The sequence below is a fragment of the Haliotis rubra genome, unplaced genomic scaffold, assembly GCF_003918875.1.
Source record: "Haliotis rubra isolate DU_JTF1 unplaced genomic scaffold, ASM391887v1 Scf62, whole genome shotgun sequence".
Lineage (NCBI taxonomy): Eukaryota > Metazoa > Mollusca > Gastropoda > Lepetellida > Haliotidae > Haliotis > Haliotis rubra.
The window spans coordinates 2,377,054-2,397,906 of NW_025767324.1; the positions used below are offsets into that span (position 1 = coordinate 2,377,054).

A 20,853-nucleotide genomic window follows, 5' to 3' on the forward strand; every position below is an offset into this window, starting at 1 on the left:
AAATCAGTTCTCTTACCTTCAATATATATGTCCAAGAGCAACTTATAGACGGCAGTGTGTATTCCACCTTGCCCGACTTGGTTTAGTTCCTTGCTGCGATGTGTACACTCATACCAGTGACGTAAGCCTCAATAACCGTGATGAAGAGGGCAGGGCACCTGTTCATACTGATTGTCTACAACTTATCATTTCTGAAACGCGTACGTCTTGCAACGTGAAGCGAACGTAAAATATTGACATCTTGTCGGGGTTCAAAGAGGAGCCATGAAAGGTTGCCTTTCGAAGTATTTCAAAACACTGATTAGTTACAGATACCGGCTTGTATTGTGGCAGTGTCTATTAAAAACAGGGCAGCTTATATTGTTCGGAAGTGGGATATAGTACTATCATTGGTTCGGACAAATACAAGTTAACTGACACTTTATGTATAACCACATATGTACACACAAAGGCTCATTTGTGACATTTTAACAAATATTCAGCTGCAAGAGTGAGTGAGTGAATGAGTACGGTTTTTCGTCGCTTTTAGCAATATTCCAGCAATATCACGGCAGGGGATACCAGAAATGGCTTCACACAGTGTACCCATGTGGGGAATCGAACCCGTGTCTTCAGCGTGACGAGCGGACGCTTTAACCACTAGGCTACCCCACCGACCATCAGCTGCACGAAAACCCTAATACCGACTCCACAAACATACATTCCAAAGAAGCTAAGAAACACACACATTTAATTTAACTCTCGTTAATTCATCGTGACATGTCAGATTTACAAAATCGCGTGTTCCTTAACTTCATTTGGGTAACATGTGTACCAGACATAGGAAGACACGAGATATGATCACAAATATTGGGATTTTGGGCTACACAACAAACAACGATCACAAACTACTATCAAATCTACATTTTGTTTAAAATCGCACTGTTTATAACTTTAAGCGTATTCCTATAAGAAAAACTATAATCACTATAATGTTATCTCGGTTATATTTTGCGCTAAAACGACGTCCTGTCTTCGGAAGTCGTATTTCCCCCCATATCTCTATGACGTCACTGATTATCAGTGGACTTAGACGAAATGGCCCCGCTCATCAACAAGATAAAATTATTGATAACATTTTGTCACATATAGAATAATTAGCATTGTCAGCATATACTCACTCTACACCTGAACTAACGTTTAAAGGTGCACCGTAACATGGTATTATTGCGCTCGTATCCCTGTCATCTGTTCAATATCTTCTATACCACTTTTTAACATCTGAAAATATTACGAACATAGAAACCTTTTAAGTCTTCTTTCAAAAACTAACCTTGTTTTATGCTTCCAAGTGACTGACGTTCTATTTCAGCTTCTTTAAAGTGTGTCTCTTTAAACTTTGAAACAGAAACAAGAAGATAGTTAAATCCGCCGCTTCCAACAAGTGGAAGAGTCTTTAAACTTTGTTGTGAGATATGTTTAATATGTATCAAAATTGGAAGACGTTCTATTTTCCAACCTCTGCTTTTATTATTATATTCATTTACTTCTATTCCCCACATGGGTACAACGTGTGAAGCCAGTGTATGAAATAAGGCCCGTCCGACCGCCCGAGACGGTCTAAATTTACAGCTAGCCAGCCCGATGGTCTGGTAAAATTTTTCATGTTCTATACATCTGAGTAAATTCACCATATTTGTTCTGGACAAATCCATTTTGGGCTGGTAACATTCTGAAGTTACCGGCCCTGATGTCTGGCTGGACTTTTGACTTATTTCATACACTGGTGAAGCCCATTTCTTCTGTCACCCGCCGTGATATTGCTGGAATATTGCTAAAAGCGGCGTAAAACTAAATTCACTCACTCAGTCAAAAGTACTTAAATACATGTATGTTTGTTTACAATATTTTTTGTGTACACGGTTGTAAGTGCCTCATCGTCCTAATGATGACCTGTCAATAATATACCACGTTGGTTTACTAATAAGTTGTACAAGACATTTATGCTTGAATGTGTGAAGCCAAATTCTGGTTTTCCCCGCCTTGATATTGCTGGAATATTGCTAAAAGCGGCGTAAAACCATACTCAGTCAGTCAGTTATGCGTGAAAATATAATAAGCTGATGGCATATACTGCATTACGGTGAATATATGCAGGTCGTTTTGTGGATGTTTTATTAAAAAACAAAAAGATGTAACTTAATGACCTAAACCAAGGCTCCTATAACGTGTTGTAATTCCCACCTGTCTGAGATATCCACTAGTTTGGGCTAAGCCCATTCATATGTGTGGCTTGCTCTAGAGTTGTCGACAGTGATGGAGAAGGATGTTAATATTGAGATGAAACCAAACGTGAATTACCGTAAACAGTTCTGGTTACTGCTGAGTGCCTATTTGGATTTTATCACATGGCTGTGGATTGCTGCCTGCTAATTCGACTGAACATACGTTACGTAATGGAGCTGGTTTTGTAAACGTTTATTCGGCATCAGGATGACTGCTTATCATAATGTAGACCTATTAGTTTACGCATTGGATTGTACCGGGTTATCTCTTTATCGGGGACAGATTGTTAAACAAGGCTAATATTTATAACTGATATTTGATGAGTGTTATATGTATTTGATATTCGACAGGGCTCAATACAGTTAAAATGCCGTTCGTTAGAGGCGATGTAGAAAAGTCATTGAGGAAAAGTTAGTCAGTAGGAACATACTATTTCAAGGGAAGATAACTCTCAATGTTTGTTGTTGTTTTTAAGGAAATGTTTTTGTGATGGTAGAGTCCATCATATGATTCAGTTCATGAGATTTTCATATAGAAAAGGATTTTGGTGATATTCAGAGGGTATGTAGTATGTGATTAAAATCAACCACAATGTGATTAAAATCAACCACACTTCAATTTCTCTGATGTAAATAACCATCAACAGCTGATAAATCACATGTTGATGTCTCACAGGCAATGCAAAGAAAGAGAGTATTTTTTATCCAAAACGCCGATTAATAATTAGCCGCCAGTAGGAATTTTTGATTACATATGGCCCTGATTTTTGCTGCTTGTCAGGAAGTCAGTTATTTTGTTTTCTGACAGAATGTTTGATCAAGTAAAGTCGTTCCGGGCCACTGAAAACACGAGAAACGGGCGCAATAGCATATTAATGTGTTTATCTATACCTTATTCTCATAAAATAATGATCAAAACTGCAAACAAATAACAGCAGATGATCTATTAAAGGAATATATGTCCCACACTGTATATATCATGAACTTAAGATTTTCTGATCATATTGATTCGTTAATACAGAATTGATACAATTATTGATCAGTGTTACTTAACAAACTAAACTGAGAGGTCCAGAGGACCCGCAATTACTAATTTCAAGACTCCAGTCCAATAAATAACTGTCTGGGACAACCTTGGACTGCTTGGTGAAAAATTACAGACTTAAATAACAGGTGTTATATTTGGGATTACACTTTCTAAGTAAAGTACAGATTCTACAATGTTTTGGGGGTTAAGTCCTTTTGGGGTTTCAAACCCACAGTTTCAAAGTAAGGCACCTAATCACCAGCACAAAGTCAGCAATCTAACTCAGCTTCCACTAGAAACTATATTTTACTGAGAAAATGTAATCACAAGTATAACATATGTTACATTTGACCATTTTGTAAGAGACAATGTCCATTCAATAACAGACATCTAGTGTACTGAACTGAAAACTTACTTGGTGACAGCAATGTCACCTGTAGATCATCAGAATTGATTGCAGAAATTAACTTCTAAGCAAGTTTTCATACTTTTTTGGGGATCATTTCTATATTATGCATCGCCCATGACTTTAGGTAAAACTGAGTACACTGGATACGTCTGTTATTAGTTTTCATTGACTTTGTACTAGCCAAGGTGAGGTGAAATTGGGTTTAACGTCGTACTTGAGAATATTTCGCTCATATGACGACGTGCATGCGTGTGTATGTGTATGTGCAGCTGCTTGTACTAGCCCAGACTGAAGCTGGTTTTATAGTGTTAGCCCACTGAGATACCATGCCGCAGTGAAGCATGAATACCCCACTCAGACACATTATACTGACTCCGAGCCGACCAGTCCTTGTTGTACCCATTAATGCCGAGCGCCAGGCAGGGACCAACAAGTGCCATATTGTAAGGTCGTTTGGTATGAACCCACGACCTTCCGCTCTCCGGGTGGACGCTCTAACCACTACACCACGGAGGCGGTCTACTACCCAAGGTCTGCATTGGTTAATAAAAGAGTACAGTCTCAACTAATTTCTTTGAATGTTATTGAAAGATTCATCTGGGTAAAAACTGTAGAAGGGTTACACTTGCCTGTATTTCAGTAGCTGTGCCTGTTGTGCCATGTGATGGGTCAAACCTCAAGTCAAGCAGACTCCCCCGTGGTGCCTGTGGGGGCACTGCAGGCTCACCTGGACGTGCTGAAGAGGGTAGCTCACCTGACCTACGAGGAGTTCTGCCAGTCAGTGCTGGAGCTCAATCAAATGTGAGGCTGCACTTCTTTCATTTCTGCTTTGAATTTCAAGTTCAACCTAAATCAGGAAGTTCATTAAAATACATGGTTTGAGATCAGTTCAGTCTCTAGGACAGTCGATGCTTGACATCTGATGTCCCTGTCAAATGTTGGTAGTAAAGACACTGACCAGCCAACATAGTGGTAGAAAAAGGAAAAAAATATTGAATAGCGTCAAATTATTTTTGACCTGCTCCTGTTTGCAATACATAAAGATCTGAACCCTTTAACCACTAGGCTGCCCCATTTCCTCACTCTATCAAGGAAATACAATTGCAAAATGATACTGGTAGATAACTGATTGTATTTTTTGTTATATAATCAACTTTTTTGTGTGTATTATTCACCATTTGTTATAAACAGCTGTGATAAAATCTTGATGTTTTTGGGGACATGCTGCTATGAGATGTTCTTGAAAGGCATTTTGAAGTTGGATGAACATGAATACAGGACACATTTTTATAGATAACAACTTCTTTTTTTATTTTTTATACGTTTCAGAGCTCCTTCATCATCATTTACCTGTTGAAGGAGCAAAAATTTGCTCTGAAACATCGTATAAATAATAAAGAAAGAAGTTGTTATCCATAAAATGTTATCATGCATTCATACAGGTAAGAGACTAAATCCTGTCATTGACAATAGAGATTCTGTTTCCAAGGCCTGTGTACATTCAGAATATTGGGATAAGAAGAAAAAACGATATGTTATTTTGTTAGATTTCGTGCACTTTGTAAAGTTATGTTGAAAACAATGACAGCTTCCAGTCTTAGTGTGTTTATGCAAGTTGTTTTATAGCAGCACTTGTTCCCAACAGCACCAAGACCTTCACTGACCACCGTGGGAAACAGCTGCAGTTTCTTGTGAAGAAGGGCTCGGACTCCACTGTCCTGTGGAAGGCCACGGTCAGGGTCAGGTGCATGAAGGTCAGTTACATCCTGAAGGTTATATTTCTACAGTAAAATAACAGATAAAACTGTTAAAGAATTCATTTTTTTCATCGGTTTCTTGCCATCTTGGAAAAACGCAATCCTTGTATTTGAAGTCTGAACAGAAAAATCTTTCCATTGAGCTAGACTGACCATGGATTGATTGCAGGAGCCTCTCTGCTGTGTTTATGTTTCATGTACATTAGGGCCAGTGGGGGAGTCTAGTGGTTAAGGCATTAGCTCGTCACGCCAAAGACCCGGGTTTGATTCCCCACATGGCTCCAATGCGTGAAGCCGCTTTCTGGTGTGTACCACTGTGATATTGCTGAAATATTGCTAAAAGCGCCGTGAAACTAAACTCACTCAATCATGTACATTAAACCATGATGATCAGAGCAATAATTTTCCTGTAAACTCTTGCCAACAATAGCTATATCACAGCAGTTGGTAAACAACGAGGTCATGTCCAGGCAAACCAGTGGTTGATAGTATGAGTATTATGTTTATCAGTAAATAGAAAATGTTTTTTGTGCATGTCTCATGTCAAATCAAAATTGGTAAATATATCCTGGGACTAGTTTCAAGTTATGATCTTTAATTATTGATACCAATTAATCCTTAAAACTAGACCTCAAAGATGCCAAAGGAAGACAAACAGCAGAACACGTCCTGCCCTGAAAATAACAGGTGTTCTTTGATGTACTTCAGTTGGTGATCACTATAACAAATATTTTCAGGTAAACACCCATACCAACAAGTTTGAGTCATCGCGATTGTTGTCACTGCGACAGTTTATCGTCATGTACCGTGAGATTGCGGAGCAAGTCGACAACCTGTCGGCCGTAAAACCACTCCTTGGATCAACTCCTATCGACATCACAGCTTCAAAGATATTTGATGAGTAAGTTGGGGGGTGATTGTTTTAATGTAGGTCTGTGGCTCTGTGTCCACCATCACAACTTAATGTTGTTCTTGATTCTCACTTTGCATTGTCACTAATTGATGGGTTTGTGTACACCATGACCCTCTAGCACACATACATGTAGCCAATTTGCAGTAGGTGTTATTTGTACTGTCTGTGATGGTTATTGGTGGTGTGACGATTCATCGTCACGCATCAATGCATCGATCCATGGGCCGCCGATACAAAGATTGATTTGAATTGATACAAAGTTTTACATTGTCGTATATCCCAATACGATACTTCAAATGGGCCACGATACATCAATGTCTAACTTTGAATATTGCCGAATCGCTATATCTGTCAAGATATACCATTTTAAAAAGCAGCACAAATTTCAATCTATTATGTGACTGCAGTGACAGCATCCAGCAACATGCAGATGTTTTAGATTTATTTATCTATGTTTTCTGTTTATAACAGTATTATGTTATATTTATTTTGTACTTGTTTTTAAAAAAGTGCTTAATGTGACTTTTTTCAGGTTAAAGTTTCTTTCATTTACACATTGTTTTTGTTTCGGTCTTAAGGTGTTTTATAGTTGATGTTAGAATTAAAGGTTTTAGTATCGTGATACGTATCGTATCACAACCCTTATATCGGGATGAGTATTGTATAACAGCTTCAGTGCACAATACTTTGGCAATGTATCTTCATGACTAGGGCGGTGGGATGAATGGTATTGTATCACAGACCCGGTTCAATGCCCACATGGGTACAATGTGAAGCTTTCTGGTGTCCCCTGCTGTGATGTTGCTGGAATGTATCTTCATGACTAAATTTTAGTATCATGATGTATCATATCGCACGTTGAATGCCAATACCAGCACTAACCGTTATTAACACCCATGTTTATTCCAGGGTGGCGTCGTCGAACCTAGGCGTGGCAGATGAGAACGAGTGTTGTATATGTATGGACCGGAAGTCTGAGATTATCCTCTCCTGCAACCATGAGTTCTGTGAGACTTGCATCGACTCCTGGTAAGCTTGCTGCTTTTGGGCATAATATGGACTGAGTTTAGTTTTACTTCACTTTTGGGGCGGTGGGGTAGCCTAGTGGATAAAGTGTTGGCTCGTCATGCTGAAGACCTGGGTTCGAATTCCCACATGGGTACAATGAGTGAAGCCCGTTTCTGGTGTCCCCGCCGCGTGATATTGCTGGAATATTGCTAAAAGCGGCGTAAAACCAAACTCAGTCAGTCAGTCAGTACTTCACTTTTTGTAATATTCCGGCATTATCACAGCGGAGGACACGAGGAATGGGCTTCACTCATTATACCCATGTGGGGAAAAGAACCAAGCATCTTTGATGTGATTACCACTGCTTTAACCACTAGGCTACCCCACCACCCAGCATAATATGGAAATGTTTGTGTCATATGTGCAGGAATTGAAACGGCCATAGATCTGAGGTCCTATTTCTTAATAAGACCAAGCAATTTATTGATAAATGGCCACGTCACCAAATTCCATTTTGTGGTTGTTCAAAAAATGTCTGGATTTGTTCTCTCCAATGAAATCAACCTAAAATGAATCACTGGAAGTTTACATGTTACGAAGCTATATTTAAAATTGGATGAATCTGAAATTTTGAGTGATGACAAATTTGAAGTCTTTATTGAGGGCATCATTACTTGCTGTTTATTTTTTCAAAACATGAATATAATTTAGGTTAGTTGTGACAGTTGTGGTCACATAATGTACAAAAAACACACAAAAAGAGATACACACAAGCATGTTCCAACATGTGTGCACATACATGCACATGCATGATACATTCCTCAAAATTCAACACATGTTGTTTTATGTAACATATGTTATATTTGGGATTACACTTTCTCAGTAAAGTACAGATTCTAGAACTTTATGGGGTGAGTCCCCTATGGGATCAGAACCCAAACTCTCAGACTCAGGCAACTAATCACCAGCACACAAAGTCAGCGATCTAACCCATTCAGCCACCGCAGCTTCCACAAAAATGGAAGTCAGACTACTGGTAATCTAGATCACCTACTTTGTGAGTGAGTGTGTGAGTGACTGAGTTTGGTTTTATGAGGCTTTTAGCAATATCACAGTGGGGGACACCAGAAATGGGCCTCACTCATTGTACCCATGTTGGGAAGTGAACCCGGGTCTTCGGCATGACAAGCAAATGCTTTAAGCACTAGGCTACATCAATGAACCACCTACTTTGTGTACCCCCTGTGTATTCATATTTTGTTTTGTGTTCAACAGGAACGTGGCACACAACACCTGCCCGCTGTGTCGGTGTAAAGTGGAAAGTACCGATGACACCTGGGTCCTGGCCGAGAAGCCCCAGAGCTCAGACTACGAGTCAGAAGTCAAGGGATACCTGGTTGGGCTGGCAGATCGGATGCATGAACCTCGTCATTGATGCAATAAAACTCCTCGGCTCATCATTACTCACCATCATATATCCAGACACTTAGGTCTAACATGTGGAGACTGACAACATTCTACAACAAGGGAAGCCCATCAAGCCGCCTGCAGCTATATGTTGTATTGGTACTTCTTAGAATGGCAATGCGTGACTGTTTTTCCTGGTGTTTTCACATAACATATTGGTCATGTTCTATCTTTTATTGTTTCTAACACCACCAGGTATTGAAGTAAACAGGCAGTATTTATACCAGGTTGGATATTTGTTTCTGCAGTATTTGATGTTCCTGATATTTATTAATACTCTAAGGTATATTGAAACATATGCCAAATGCATCCACATTATATTGCAGAACTGAGCAGCAAACAGTCATTACATCTTGGGTACTCATTTTTGAAGATGCACTGAGGGCATAATGACTGGTTCATTGCTGTCTTTGAGCTGGGACATTTCTATCCAGTATACTCTAGAAACTGCTTTAACTAATACGTGTACCTGGAGTGCCCTTCTGTTCAATGCTTGTTATCTTTGCACAGTGAAAGATCATGAATGATAACTCTTGTTATGATTTGTTTCAGTTAATAGTATTTTTGATTACAGCTTCAGTCTTGCAGCTTTACTATGTTTATCCCTGGAAAGCAGGATAGATTACAAGATGATATATTTCCTGTCTAGAAGAGCAGGCTACTGAGTTAAGGTCTCCAAATCAGTTTTGGAGTTGAGATGTTTTCATCCTGTATGTCCTTTCCCAGACATTAATCTATTACTTCTGTATGGTATATGTTCTACATTTTGCTGTATTTTTGTTGATAATGTTAGATTTGTGTTGACCTCCCAATTCTGTATATGTTTGCGACATGGTAGCCATGTTTGTAGTTGTTGTAGTAGTACTGGGAAACAGACTTCAGTCTGTTGTACTTCTATCTCCTTGTTCTAGTACTGTCTGTTATGTTAAGGTAGGGAAGCTAAAGCACGGTGATGTGTCAGGTAAATATCAAAACATTTATCCTGAAATGCTCATTTAATGAAATGATGACGTTATAAGTCATAACATACATGCTTTACCTAACTTATTGTTTATAATGTGATAGTGATAATCAGCTTGCTCATGACTGTCGAGACATACAACTGCATGAACTAGCGGAGTAGGGACAGGTGGACCAACAGCTTCATCAATTCGGGGGGAACCTGGATGTACAGAAATTATTAATAACTAGATAGGTGATAGTGTTGACATGTTGTTTAAGTTACTGCAAGACAGTTGTTGTTGTTGTTGTTGTTGTTACAAGTGCTGTTGTTTTCAACTAATTAGCAGCTTTACAAAATAGAACTGCTTTATAGCTTTGTAAAAATTTGACCACTGCCGTGATTTTAAAAAAAACTTGTACTGAAAGATTATTGGCATTAGAAATTGTTCTTCCATAAACTTCTTCCCAAATAACCCCCATAAACTTTCTTTAAAAGATTAAAGGTCAAAGTCATGACAAATAAATTTTAAAAATCTATGTGATTACACAATGTAAAATGATGTTGATGCATTTATTAACAACTTGGTCTGTACCCTCCCTGGAGTAGGACCATGCTTTGAAGAATATTTGGGGGAGGTTTGCTGGAGTCCTGTCGGTTGGAATCTGAAGTATTTCTTCTAGTATGGAATATGAGTTTTCGTGAAGGTTTGAAATGATCTTCTGGCAATATATGTACAGCATTGTATATACTGATAACAGTCTGTAAGATTAATGTATTTAGTGGAAGTGTTTTTTGTTGTTGCTTTTTTTTCCAGTACCAATAGTCCCAAGTTCCTGCAAAATACTGTCAAAGTACCTTATTTAGGGTGCTTTCTGTAAATATTATATGTCTTTTTGAGGGCAGTGTTAGATGTCTATGGGTTCAAATTCTGCTAAAGAATTCTGCACAGCCGTTGTATTTGTTCCATTACAAGAATACAAAAAGAGATTGCAAGTACTGGGAAGCAAGATCGGGAACTGAGAACAAAAAATAAGATCATGTTTAGCCACAATATGAGTTGTATATTCTTCCATGATGCATTGAAAACGTTTTGACATGGAGGTTTGTTTGTAACATGAAGCTATGTGTTTCTTGTTATGGCTGTTTAAGTTGTTTCAATCAAACTGTTGTTGTTGTTTTGGTATTTAATGTTGCATAATTTGTTTAGTAAATTACAATTTTGTAAAAAAGGTCATTGATTATTCTTTGAAATTATATGACCGAAAAGGCGTCCATTATTGAGTTAAAGAGTTTAGAGCAAATGTGTGTTTTCTTAAATTCTTCAGTATGTATAGATTTGCCCTATACTTTGTTATATGTTGTTTGAAAAATGAATGAAATGAAAAGTGGCTTGCATAGAAGTTTGATAACTCTATGGTAGGTGATTCCAAGGGGACATAACTCTCGTACCATCAATCCCAGCATCAGTTAAACAGATTGTATGTTATATGTTATGAAGTGATATTGTTATCAAAGCCACTAGTGATTTGGTTTGGGTTGCACAGTATTCTGTGATGACAAAAAAAAATACCTGACTTTCACTTAATTCATACTGAGTGGGATTTTAGGACATTTTGGCATTTTTGCTCTATTCAGTGGTATAGTGAGGCATTCAATGGTACTTGGGCATATGGTATACAGCCTTTATACCTGGTGTGGCAGGTTGTTTATTTGTTAGCTTTGTTTACTGATCACCTGACTCAAACAGTAAGAATGTTAATAATCATTAACAAACAATAATTATTCTAGTTTGACAATGCCCAAGCATGACAATCACTCAGCTAGATATGTCACAAATTGTTTTCCCTGTCCTGACAGGTAAGTGTTGCATGCTCAGTAACCTGGGCATGTTCAGTCAGAGAATTATACATACAGCCCATCTTCCCCATTCAAGGGAGTTATCTGACTATATAAGTCAAGTTTCCACCCTTGCCGAATTAGTCTGAAATTTTTAGGCATGATGCCACCTCCAGTGGCTTTTATGAGTTATATCCTTTCCTTGACCTTCCTACTGACCAATCAGATTCCACCTCTCACATCTCATATGCATTTGCTTCAAACAAAATGGCTGCCTCTGATCTCAGTTATAATGAAGCCCTTTATTGCAATATTGGAAACATGTCTTACTGTGGTAAGTGCATCTAATCTCTTAGGAACCTTGATTAAAATCATAAGATTTGGAAAATATCTGTCAACACCCAATTAACAATACACATGCACTGTTTGTACCTGTAGTTGTTGAAACCTGGGCCCCGTTGCACAAAGCGATCGTAGCGCTAAGGTCATCATAACGCCCATACGTTAGTGTAGGCTTACGGTAGCCATAGCGCTAAGATCGCTCCGTGCAACGGCCCTGTTTGGCAGTTTTGGCAGAGCCATTAGTCCAGCCAAAATATATCTCCATAATATTAGCCGGGTTAGGCAAAGGTGGAAACCAGACTCTGATAGTCAGTTACCTCCCCTGTGTCAGGAAGATGGCACATTTATGACAGATACCTTCCTTTGTACTTCAAGTAGTGTCTGGTTTGTTCCTTCTTCATATGATGCTGTCTTCTTCCTGAGATATGGTGATATTATCTCTATTGATAGTGTGATAAATTCTGACATGACGGTGATATTTATTCAGAATGAACTATAATATGCTTTCCGACAGAACTGTGATATTTCAGTGTTATAGATAGTATTATATTACAATAGATGTGTAAATGTTGTTGATGTAATCGTAACCGTAACTAGCATACCGTTGTAAATCATAGCTTGCTTACAGGTGTATGCCTTAAGGTGCGTTCTCATGGTGCGACTTTGTTATTTGTGTATTTTTTAAGTCGCATACAACTCGTATCTCATGAGATTCTCACATATGAGTCGTCAACATGAATTCATTGAGTGAAGATTTGTTTCAGTCGTGTCTCCGACATGATGTCAAAATAAACAATGGGACGTCACTCTGAGGTGGATATGGATCTAAGCAATTTGATTGGTCAAGACCTTGCAACTTGTAGTAGGAATTAGGACAAGTCCTATGTCTTACAACTTAGCTGCGACTAGTTGTATGCGATTTCAAATCGTTGTGATTTGAGTGTTCTTATGTTGCGACTGTGTTGTATGGTACGATAATAATGTTACTATAGATGGCACCGTGTGAATGCACTTTTACCTTGCATACCGTGATAGTTGACTGGCCTAAAGAAGGAACTGGTGATTGTGTTATGTAGTATTGTATATAAATGTTGGAATGATCCAAACACCACCTGTCTTGTGTGATAAGAGTTACTTGTTGATGGTTAGAGTACCCTGCCCTTGCCAGTTTGGGAGAACAATTCTGGAAGAAAAGTTTGGAGGCACAGGGGTGGAATTTTGTCAACAACAGATTTCCTTTTTTTTTTTTGCCCCTATCTGTTTGAGAGTGTTTGTCATCATAATCAAGAAATAATATTGTATCCTATTAAGTTAGAATTGTGACAAGTTTGATATTGTGTTACAGAACGATTTTTACGTTAACACTTTGTTTGTCATGTACATTGGCCTCGCAGCTGAAGAGAGTAATGGTATTGATTGGCAGGACATGATGCTAAGACTGTATGGCTTCCAGTGTAAGGTTGAACATGTTAACAATCATTGCTGCATTATTCAAGTGAATGGGTTTGTTTTTTTTGCTGCTTTTAGCAATTTATATTCCAGCAATGTCACAGCAGGGACACCTGGGGTGGTATTAGTAAAGAAACTGAAGTCTTATTCCAGACTTAACATCTTTTATGAATACTGCCCCAGGAATGAGCTTTACACAATGTACCCATGTGGGGAATTGAACCCAGGTCTTTGGCTTTAACCAATGGTTTATCCACCAGGCTCCCCCACCTCCAAGTTGCCTTGTTAATGTTGGCTTGTTTTGAAACAAGCTATTTTGAGATGTGTTTGAGGCTGTGGATCCCCAGGGAAGATTTTGAGGCCTGCTGTCATGTAGCAGGAATATTGCTGAGGGTGGCTTTAACAGACAAACAAGCAAGGCAAGAGCTGACAAATGGTTTAACGGGTACAGTGGCTGACTGTGTGAACTCTGGTTTGCCTGGTCCAGACTTGATTTCCTTCAGGCGAAGGAGTATAGTTTTGTGTTGTTGTTAGAGATATTTCAGCAATATTGTGGTGTAGGACACCAGAAAAGGGTTTCATACGTTATACTCATGTGGGAAATCAAAGCCAGGTCTTCAGCATGACAAGCAAATGGTTTAACCACTAAGCTACCCTTGAGTCCAGATTGTGGCAAACATTATTCTGGCTCTTGTTTTGTTAATTGTCACCTTTTAAGATGTATAGTTCTATGTAGCTTTACTTAGTTTTGAAGTATTTAAATATTGTCTATGAATATATAATGCCATAATTTGATTCTAATCATTCCTAATATTGTACAAACTGATGTTGCTCATGAGTTGATTGCACAAGAATGTGGTGTAGAAACTGGAATTCAAAATGCATGGATGTTTTCCCCACTGGGGCTTAAAGTTGAAAGGCTTTTGGGTGGGTTTGGGGAGTTGGGTGCAGATTGGGGTTAGGAGATAAATGATGGCGTGTATGTGAGATATGTGAGATGGATAACTTTGTTAGATTTATGATGTTTTGAACATTATTGCTTCAAGATATATAATTAATTTCTCTAAAAGCCGGAGCCAATCAAACTTGTAATATTCACCAGACATTTTTTTCACAATTGTTTTGTGGGTAATATCTGAGGCAAAATTATTTTTTGTCTGTCACTTGTGGAGTTTGTTTCACAAAACAGTCTCAGAGATTATCAAAGTTTTGCCTCTCACATATATAATACATTTTGTTTGAATTTAGCTACATTCCCATGATCATTATCAAGAGTGTCTAGATTCCATTTTGTTTTATAATGTGTCATGTAACTTGTAAATCATTTCATAGATTTGGTTCATATTTGTGTGTTTTTTAACTTATTTTTTTTTTATGTCAAACACATTTTTTTGCGTTTAGGGAGCACTTACATGTTTAGACATTGTGATATAGGTGTTGTGAAAGGATTAATCATACCATTTGATACTGATTTACAATCGTGTGTCTAGCAGTGGTGAAAGAATCATGCATGAGTTGAACATGTGTACTTCCATCACAATATACACTTAAACATGCTGCAATATATCTGTTGCATCTTGGGACTCTTCGTTAGATGATCTCAAAGACAAATGAATATTTCTTAAAATGAAAATTGGGGCCAATAACAATTCTTCAATGTGATATTATCATTCAAATGCCTTTTTTTTTGTAAATATATTTTACATTGTTTTGCTCTTTGAAAATGAAGTACAAGTTAATTCCTAAAGTGAGAAATTCACCAATCTGAGTAATACATACACTGATACGATACCTCTCTGCATCAGAGTCTGGGGATGCCTCAGAACAGAACATTTATTTCAGGCCACTCAATGGAGCAAGTGAGCGAGAATGGTTTTAGCAATATTCCAGCAATATCACAGCAGGGGACACCAGAAATAGGTTTCATACATTGTACCCATGTGGGGAATCGAACCCAGGTCTTCGGCGTGACGAGCGAAAACTTTAACCACTAGGCTAACCCACTGCCCCGCCACTCAATGGAAGGTCAAGTGAACTTTCTAATTGGTTGTTAAGTGTTGAGATTTCCAAATTCTCGGGAACGAGTGAGTGAAGCTCTCAAACCAATATTTCTGATTTCTAAATCTTGAAAATGAACTAAGAGGACAAGTTCTGAAAGTTGAGTGTATAATGACACCATTATGTTGTAGTGGTTATTTAATCATCTCATTTCTGAGCACCAGAGCATTTAATTGAAGAAATATGTTTTCTTTGTAAGTTTTTATTTGCACAAATTTAAATTTCTGAAATCAAGTGGCAAAAAATGACAGCTGGTTGATTCAGGAATACACTGACCATATATTTAGTTTGGGCAGATTCATCTGAGGGCGTCCTCAGATCTCAGCTCAGAGAGTTCTTGTATTGGAGTTAAACATCAGAGTTTATTAAATTTAAGCAATTTTTTATCTTGTCTAAAAACAAAACTGACCTGAGGAAATTAGAAGCCCAAATTATGTTCAGAAAAGCTGCTAATTGTATTTGTGGGTTTTTAATTGGAACTGGTGGAGTATCAATCAAATAATGTAGAAAGTAACATGGTTATAGTCTGTGTAACACTGCCTCAGTGTTGTAGAGGACTGCTACAGTGATATACAGTGCCAGATATCACTTATAGGAGTGATAACACCACTGGTCATATGATTGTTATCCCATACTGTTGTTTTGTTAGTTGATAATTATGCATTATGAATTGTATTCATAGTAATAAAGAAACTAAACAGAGATTCATGATTGTGGAATTTATCTATCAGGTCACTTAAAAAATTCACTGATTCATGAAATTTAATTTTGGAAAGAGTTCCTTCCGTTCCCCCAACTCTAATCCTAGTAACCCTAATTTAAATTTTGGACTTTTAGTCATTTTTGTGAGTTCTTTAGTAATTGTGTTAAGTTTTGTTAATAATTTTTGTATATATTGAATTATAAATATTATTTGGGATGGGGGAACGGGAGGAACTCTTACCTAACTTTCTGGAATCAGCCTTTGACATATTTTCCTCACCTGTGTATTCAGAAATACTTAAAAGGCATTTCTTGACAGGTATTTACAGGTGTCATTCATGCTAATGTTGACATGAACAACGTCTAGCTATCATGCATTAAAATATTATTCATAAATTTTTGGACCCGTGAAAATCTGGGTTAGAATTGGTCTTCAGTAACTCATGCTTGTCGTATGAATCGACTAACGGGATCGGGTTTTCAGACTCGCTGACACGTCATTTGTCAAGGTAAAGGTCATAATCAGCATTAGGCATTTTGTACTACCAGGTCATTATTTTTTATTGTTGGATTACATATTTTTTTGGCCAAAGTGGGAAGAGGGACATGACAAAAAAGTGACATCAGTAGACTTATTGTAAACCCCAAACAAATGATAATGAAACACAAGGTGTAGTATAAGAAATATTTATTTCTAGTAATGGACGGAATGTCAGATTGCTTCTGTTAACATCTATTGTTTAAATACAAAATATCACATAACATAAAAGCATTGGCAATCTATCGATACATTCTATGTAACTCCAATAGTCCTCTAATTCACAACCTTATTATACAAATACTAAAGATCTTGAACTCTGAAATTTCTCTTTAAAATATATTTATCACTTGTTAGAAAATTAATTATTCCCAATGATGTTCCAGAAGGATAATATATACCGAAACACTCTGAAAATGATAATTCAAATTTTCGTATTCATCGCCACAAAAACAAATGGTCGTTCTGTTAATGTAGGCATTAGATAATCAAACACAACATTGTCATTCGTCATCCAGTCATCATTCATGGTCATGTGAGTAAATATTGATGGCTAATATCGTTTTCTTGTAAGTTTGAGTCCAAACTGATAATTTGTTTTCGTTGTGTTACAGTATTATATACAGCCCAAACAAGTCCTCTTGTATTTTGTAACAGATTTCTAACCCTACAAGAAGCTGCACTGGCGTATGCTGGGAGGATGAGTGTGAAGGAGGGGGAGAATGAATGGGGAAGGGGGTGAACAATCGTATGGTGTTCTTCACACTGAATCTTTGGTATACTGAGCATCCCCCTTTTCGAAATGCCTCATCCGCCTGAGCTGATGAGAGAAGAACCCCTTTTATCAGACACATCAACCAATTACATGCTTTTGTTCACTTGAGGCTTGGCATTGCGTGCATCCCCACTTTTATCAAAGCCTTTCATCTACATCATAGATTATTTGTGTCTGTGTAAAATTAAAAAAAATAACTACAAAATGTTTGAAAATTATCTAGCAGGCAAAATAGTTCAGTTTCAAGGTCAATCATTGCAAGGTTACTACAGAGCATCAGGCATGATTCAGTGTATATTGGAAGTGTATTTGGTCTGTTTCCTCTAAGTTGATATGTACACTTGGCCTATCACAGCAGTGGTATGGAATTATAGTATCACAGTCAACAACATTAATAACAAGGATGTATACAATATCACAAGCAAAGGTATGAGATGACGTAAGCTAGAGTAATATCAACTATGCTTAAAGATGAGAGAGTCATTCTGAATATTGTGTCAAACATCTGAAATTATTTGGTTAGACCAGAACCCTTGGTGCTCTTTTATTGAAAATATAGAAAGCTTGATGGTCACAACTGTGAAATCATCATCAGCATCATCATCCATGAAGTCCTTAACAATAAAGATCCCTTCTATACTACTCCACATTCCATAGGGATATTTTTTTTATCTTTCCACGATACAAAGCAATGATGTTCATAATATGTCGAGTGTATATTAACAAATAATGGCATCTGATTATCCCTATCAAACTAAAGATTGAAATAATTAAAAAAGAGATAAAAGTGGATGTAACACAAAGTTTACTTTCAGGCCAGACCAATTTCAATGCTTGTTTGACAGATCAGATAAACCTGTCCATTTATAGTCATTTTTTCCAAAACATAATCATGAGGTTTTGTCTGAATCCAATGAGTTTTTGTCAAACTTTAGTTACATTGACATCTGATATGGCATTTTCTTGTTTGTTCCAGTGAATATTTCATCTGAATGAAACAGACAGCATTTTCCCGAAAACAACTTCCCCAAAATGGGGATGTATTTTTTAGACAAAACAAAGGTGTTCAATGCAGCGATACTTTAGTGAGGTTAATGAATTAATGTGGTGTTTACTTTTATTTTAACCTGATTTCGGATATTGGGGCCAAAGATCTGTAAACTGTAAGATTCTATTTGGAATTATTGTGGTTTTTACTTTTATTAAGGCCAAAGATCTGTAAACAAGTATTAATTTGGTCTGGAATATTTTGACAATTCAGTGTAAACCACAGAAACATTTGCAGAGAAAAAAAAATGTGATATTCTACTGATCACTGATTGCCTACCAAATCAATATTCATGAAGCAAACAAGTTTCATCTAAAACAAATCTGATTAAATGTTCATCATAACCTGAAGTCTTTTTCTAAAAAATATTCAATTTGGTATATTTTGGACATTATTTTATAATAAATATTAAAAACATCCTGTTATACTTAACTCCCCAACCCCCGAAATATCTAAACCCTGTGAACATGTTTTCAGTGCTAGTACACTTTTCAATACACTCTTGGGCAATTAGTATACCAGTAATATGCAATGTACTTCCAAGAGGAAATCAGAGAAATAATGGTATTTCTTTTAAATGGCTCTGTATTTTCACTTTAAAAAAAAGTACATGTACTTCTTTTCAATATCATAACCAGTCATTTGCCTCTTAAGGTACACAGGTAGCCAGTTTATTTTGGGAATTCCAGAAACTTATGACTAACTGTTCAAATCTGTTTTCCCCAATAATGCTCCCGTACTGTCAACACCATGGCTTTCCATAAAGAGTTTATCGTCTGAGAAGTGTTTTACCTTAAGGTTTACTTCCACGATAAGCTGGCAGGCTGTGATTGTAATGTAATACAGTTATACTAAACCCATCTCACTCCTAACACCCTGATGAACAAATAATCAACTTGCTATGGCCTAAACTTAAAAGCATTATTAGGGACCGTTCATAATGTATGGCTAGGGGGGGTGATGATCATTTTTATGGAGAAGCATGTACAATGTGAATAACCCCTAAAATTTATATGCAAAACAAGTGGGACCCCCCCACATGTCATGTACAAAATCAATGACCCTCCTCCCCTTCCCATAATTTCTAAGCATAATTTTAAACATATTTTTATGTACAAAATTGCTGACCCCCCTAGTACAGGTGTACAAAATTGCTGACCCCTCAGCTCCCCAGAACAAAATAGGTGACCCCTCCTTAAAATCATCATCATCCCCCCTAGCCATAAATTATAAATAGTCCCTTACATTTCAGTCTTCTAACAACATAAACTACACATACATCATACAAATATCATAATTTGTAACTCTGCTGAAGCATTGTGTACAGTAATAGAAAAATACATAAACATTTGTGGATGATAAAGTTTTCTTTCAGAATTGTGCATATCTGTGCATAGTTGATATATAAACAAAAATAAATATTTATTTAATGAGTAAATTATCTTCATCTTCATGATTTCACAGGTTCTTTGGTTGTAACCCAGATACAAAAATACATTCCTGCATAAACTTTGGTGGTAAATAATGTTGCACTTCAAACATTGTCAATTCTCCTTCAAAGTCATTTTGGTCATTGAACTTTGATTTTAATTAAATTAACTGAAACAATGTATGCATTAAATTTAAAAGTGCTTAAAATACAATTTAGTCACCTTTGGATAAGTGACTGCATTATCAAACTGTCCACTGCAAAACCCTGTTAATCCAGTAACTACTACAAGTTATTTTTTACCACATACATTGAATTTTATTCCAAGTTGTTTGCAAATCAATAAATAAAATGAAGAAGACCAAGTATTAATTTTCTGACATAAGTCGATTTCTGTCATTGTCTGTAAACAAGATTCTGGATTAACAGTGTCCAGATTAATGGGAGTTATCTGTTGATGAGTGGTGACTTTGAGCTACCACTCAGAGAATAACGGTGGTCGCGGCATGGGCGGAAGGTACTGGTGGTGCTGGGATTGAACCTGGGTCAGACCCTGCTGGAACCGAGAGCGAGGCTTCATGAAGGGACTGGGAGGCGGGGATGTTGTTCCTGGCTCCTGAAACATGGATGATGTACAAGAGTTACTCCCCCTGCTGAGGTGCCCAAAATGTGGTTGGTTTTGGGTAGAATTTGCAGTTGCACTCAGCAATATTCCAGCTATATGGCATCAGTCTGTAAATAATTTAGTCTGGATCAGACAATCCAGTGACCAACAGCATGAGCATCAATCTGTGCAATTGTAATATGATGACATGTGCCAACCAAGTCAGCGAGTCTGACCACCTGATCCCGTTAGTCGTCTTTTATGACAAGCATGGGTTGGTGAAG

At 37.3% G+C, this 20,853-nt stretch overlaps 3 protein-coding genes across 5 annotated transcripts in view; 1 reads left to right on the forward strand and 2 right to left on the reverse strand.

The window, feature by feature from the left end:
* LOC124256152 overlaps positions 1–107 on the reverse strand; it is a 69,386-nt gene extending 69,279 nt beyond the window's left edge. Inside the window, exon 1 of the mRNA XM_046690109.1 lies at positions 17–107. The gene's annotated coding sequence lies outside the window, so the exon portion shown is untranslated. The remainder of the gene's footprint in view (positions 1–16) is intronic.
* A 2,627-nt stretch (positions 108–2,734) lies between these two features.
* LOC124256141 (RING finger protein 141-like) lies at positions 2,735–17,950 on the forward strand. 3 transcript variants are annotated; one of them, XR_006892834.1, is made up of 7 exons: positions 2,735–2,826; positions 4,341–4,501; positions 5,346–5,454; positions 6,195–6,358; positions 7,280–7,399; positions 8,654–12,631; positions 17,939–17,950. XR_006892834.1 is itself a non-coding variant. In XM_046690097.1 (6 exons), exons 2-6 carry the CDS (start codon positions 4,365–4,367, stop codon positions 8,811–8,813), a joined length of 690 nt encoding a protein of 229 aa, XP_046546053.1. In that variant the 5' UTR covers positions 2,735–2,826; positions 4,341–4,364; the 3' UTR covers positions 8,814–13,715. The 3 variants fall into 3 exon arrangements, 2 of the variants coding, with proteins under 2 accessions (XP_046546053.1, XP_046546054.1); XM_046690097.1 differs by lacking the exon at positions 17,939–17,950 and having other exon boundaries at positions 8,654–13,715; XM_046690098.1 differs by lacking the exon at positions 17,939–17,950 and having other exon boundaries at positions 4,344–4,501; positions 8,654–13,715.
* The window catches only part of LOC124256140 (lamin-B1-like), a 48,145-nt gene continuing 44,140 nt past the window's right edge, over positions 16,849–20,853 (reverse strand). The window contains 1 exon segment of the mRNA XM_046690096.1: positions 16,849–20,581. Coding sequence (XP_046546052.1) covers positions 20,441–20,581 — 141 coding nt within the window. The 3' untranslated portion in view covers positions 16,849–20,440.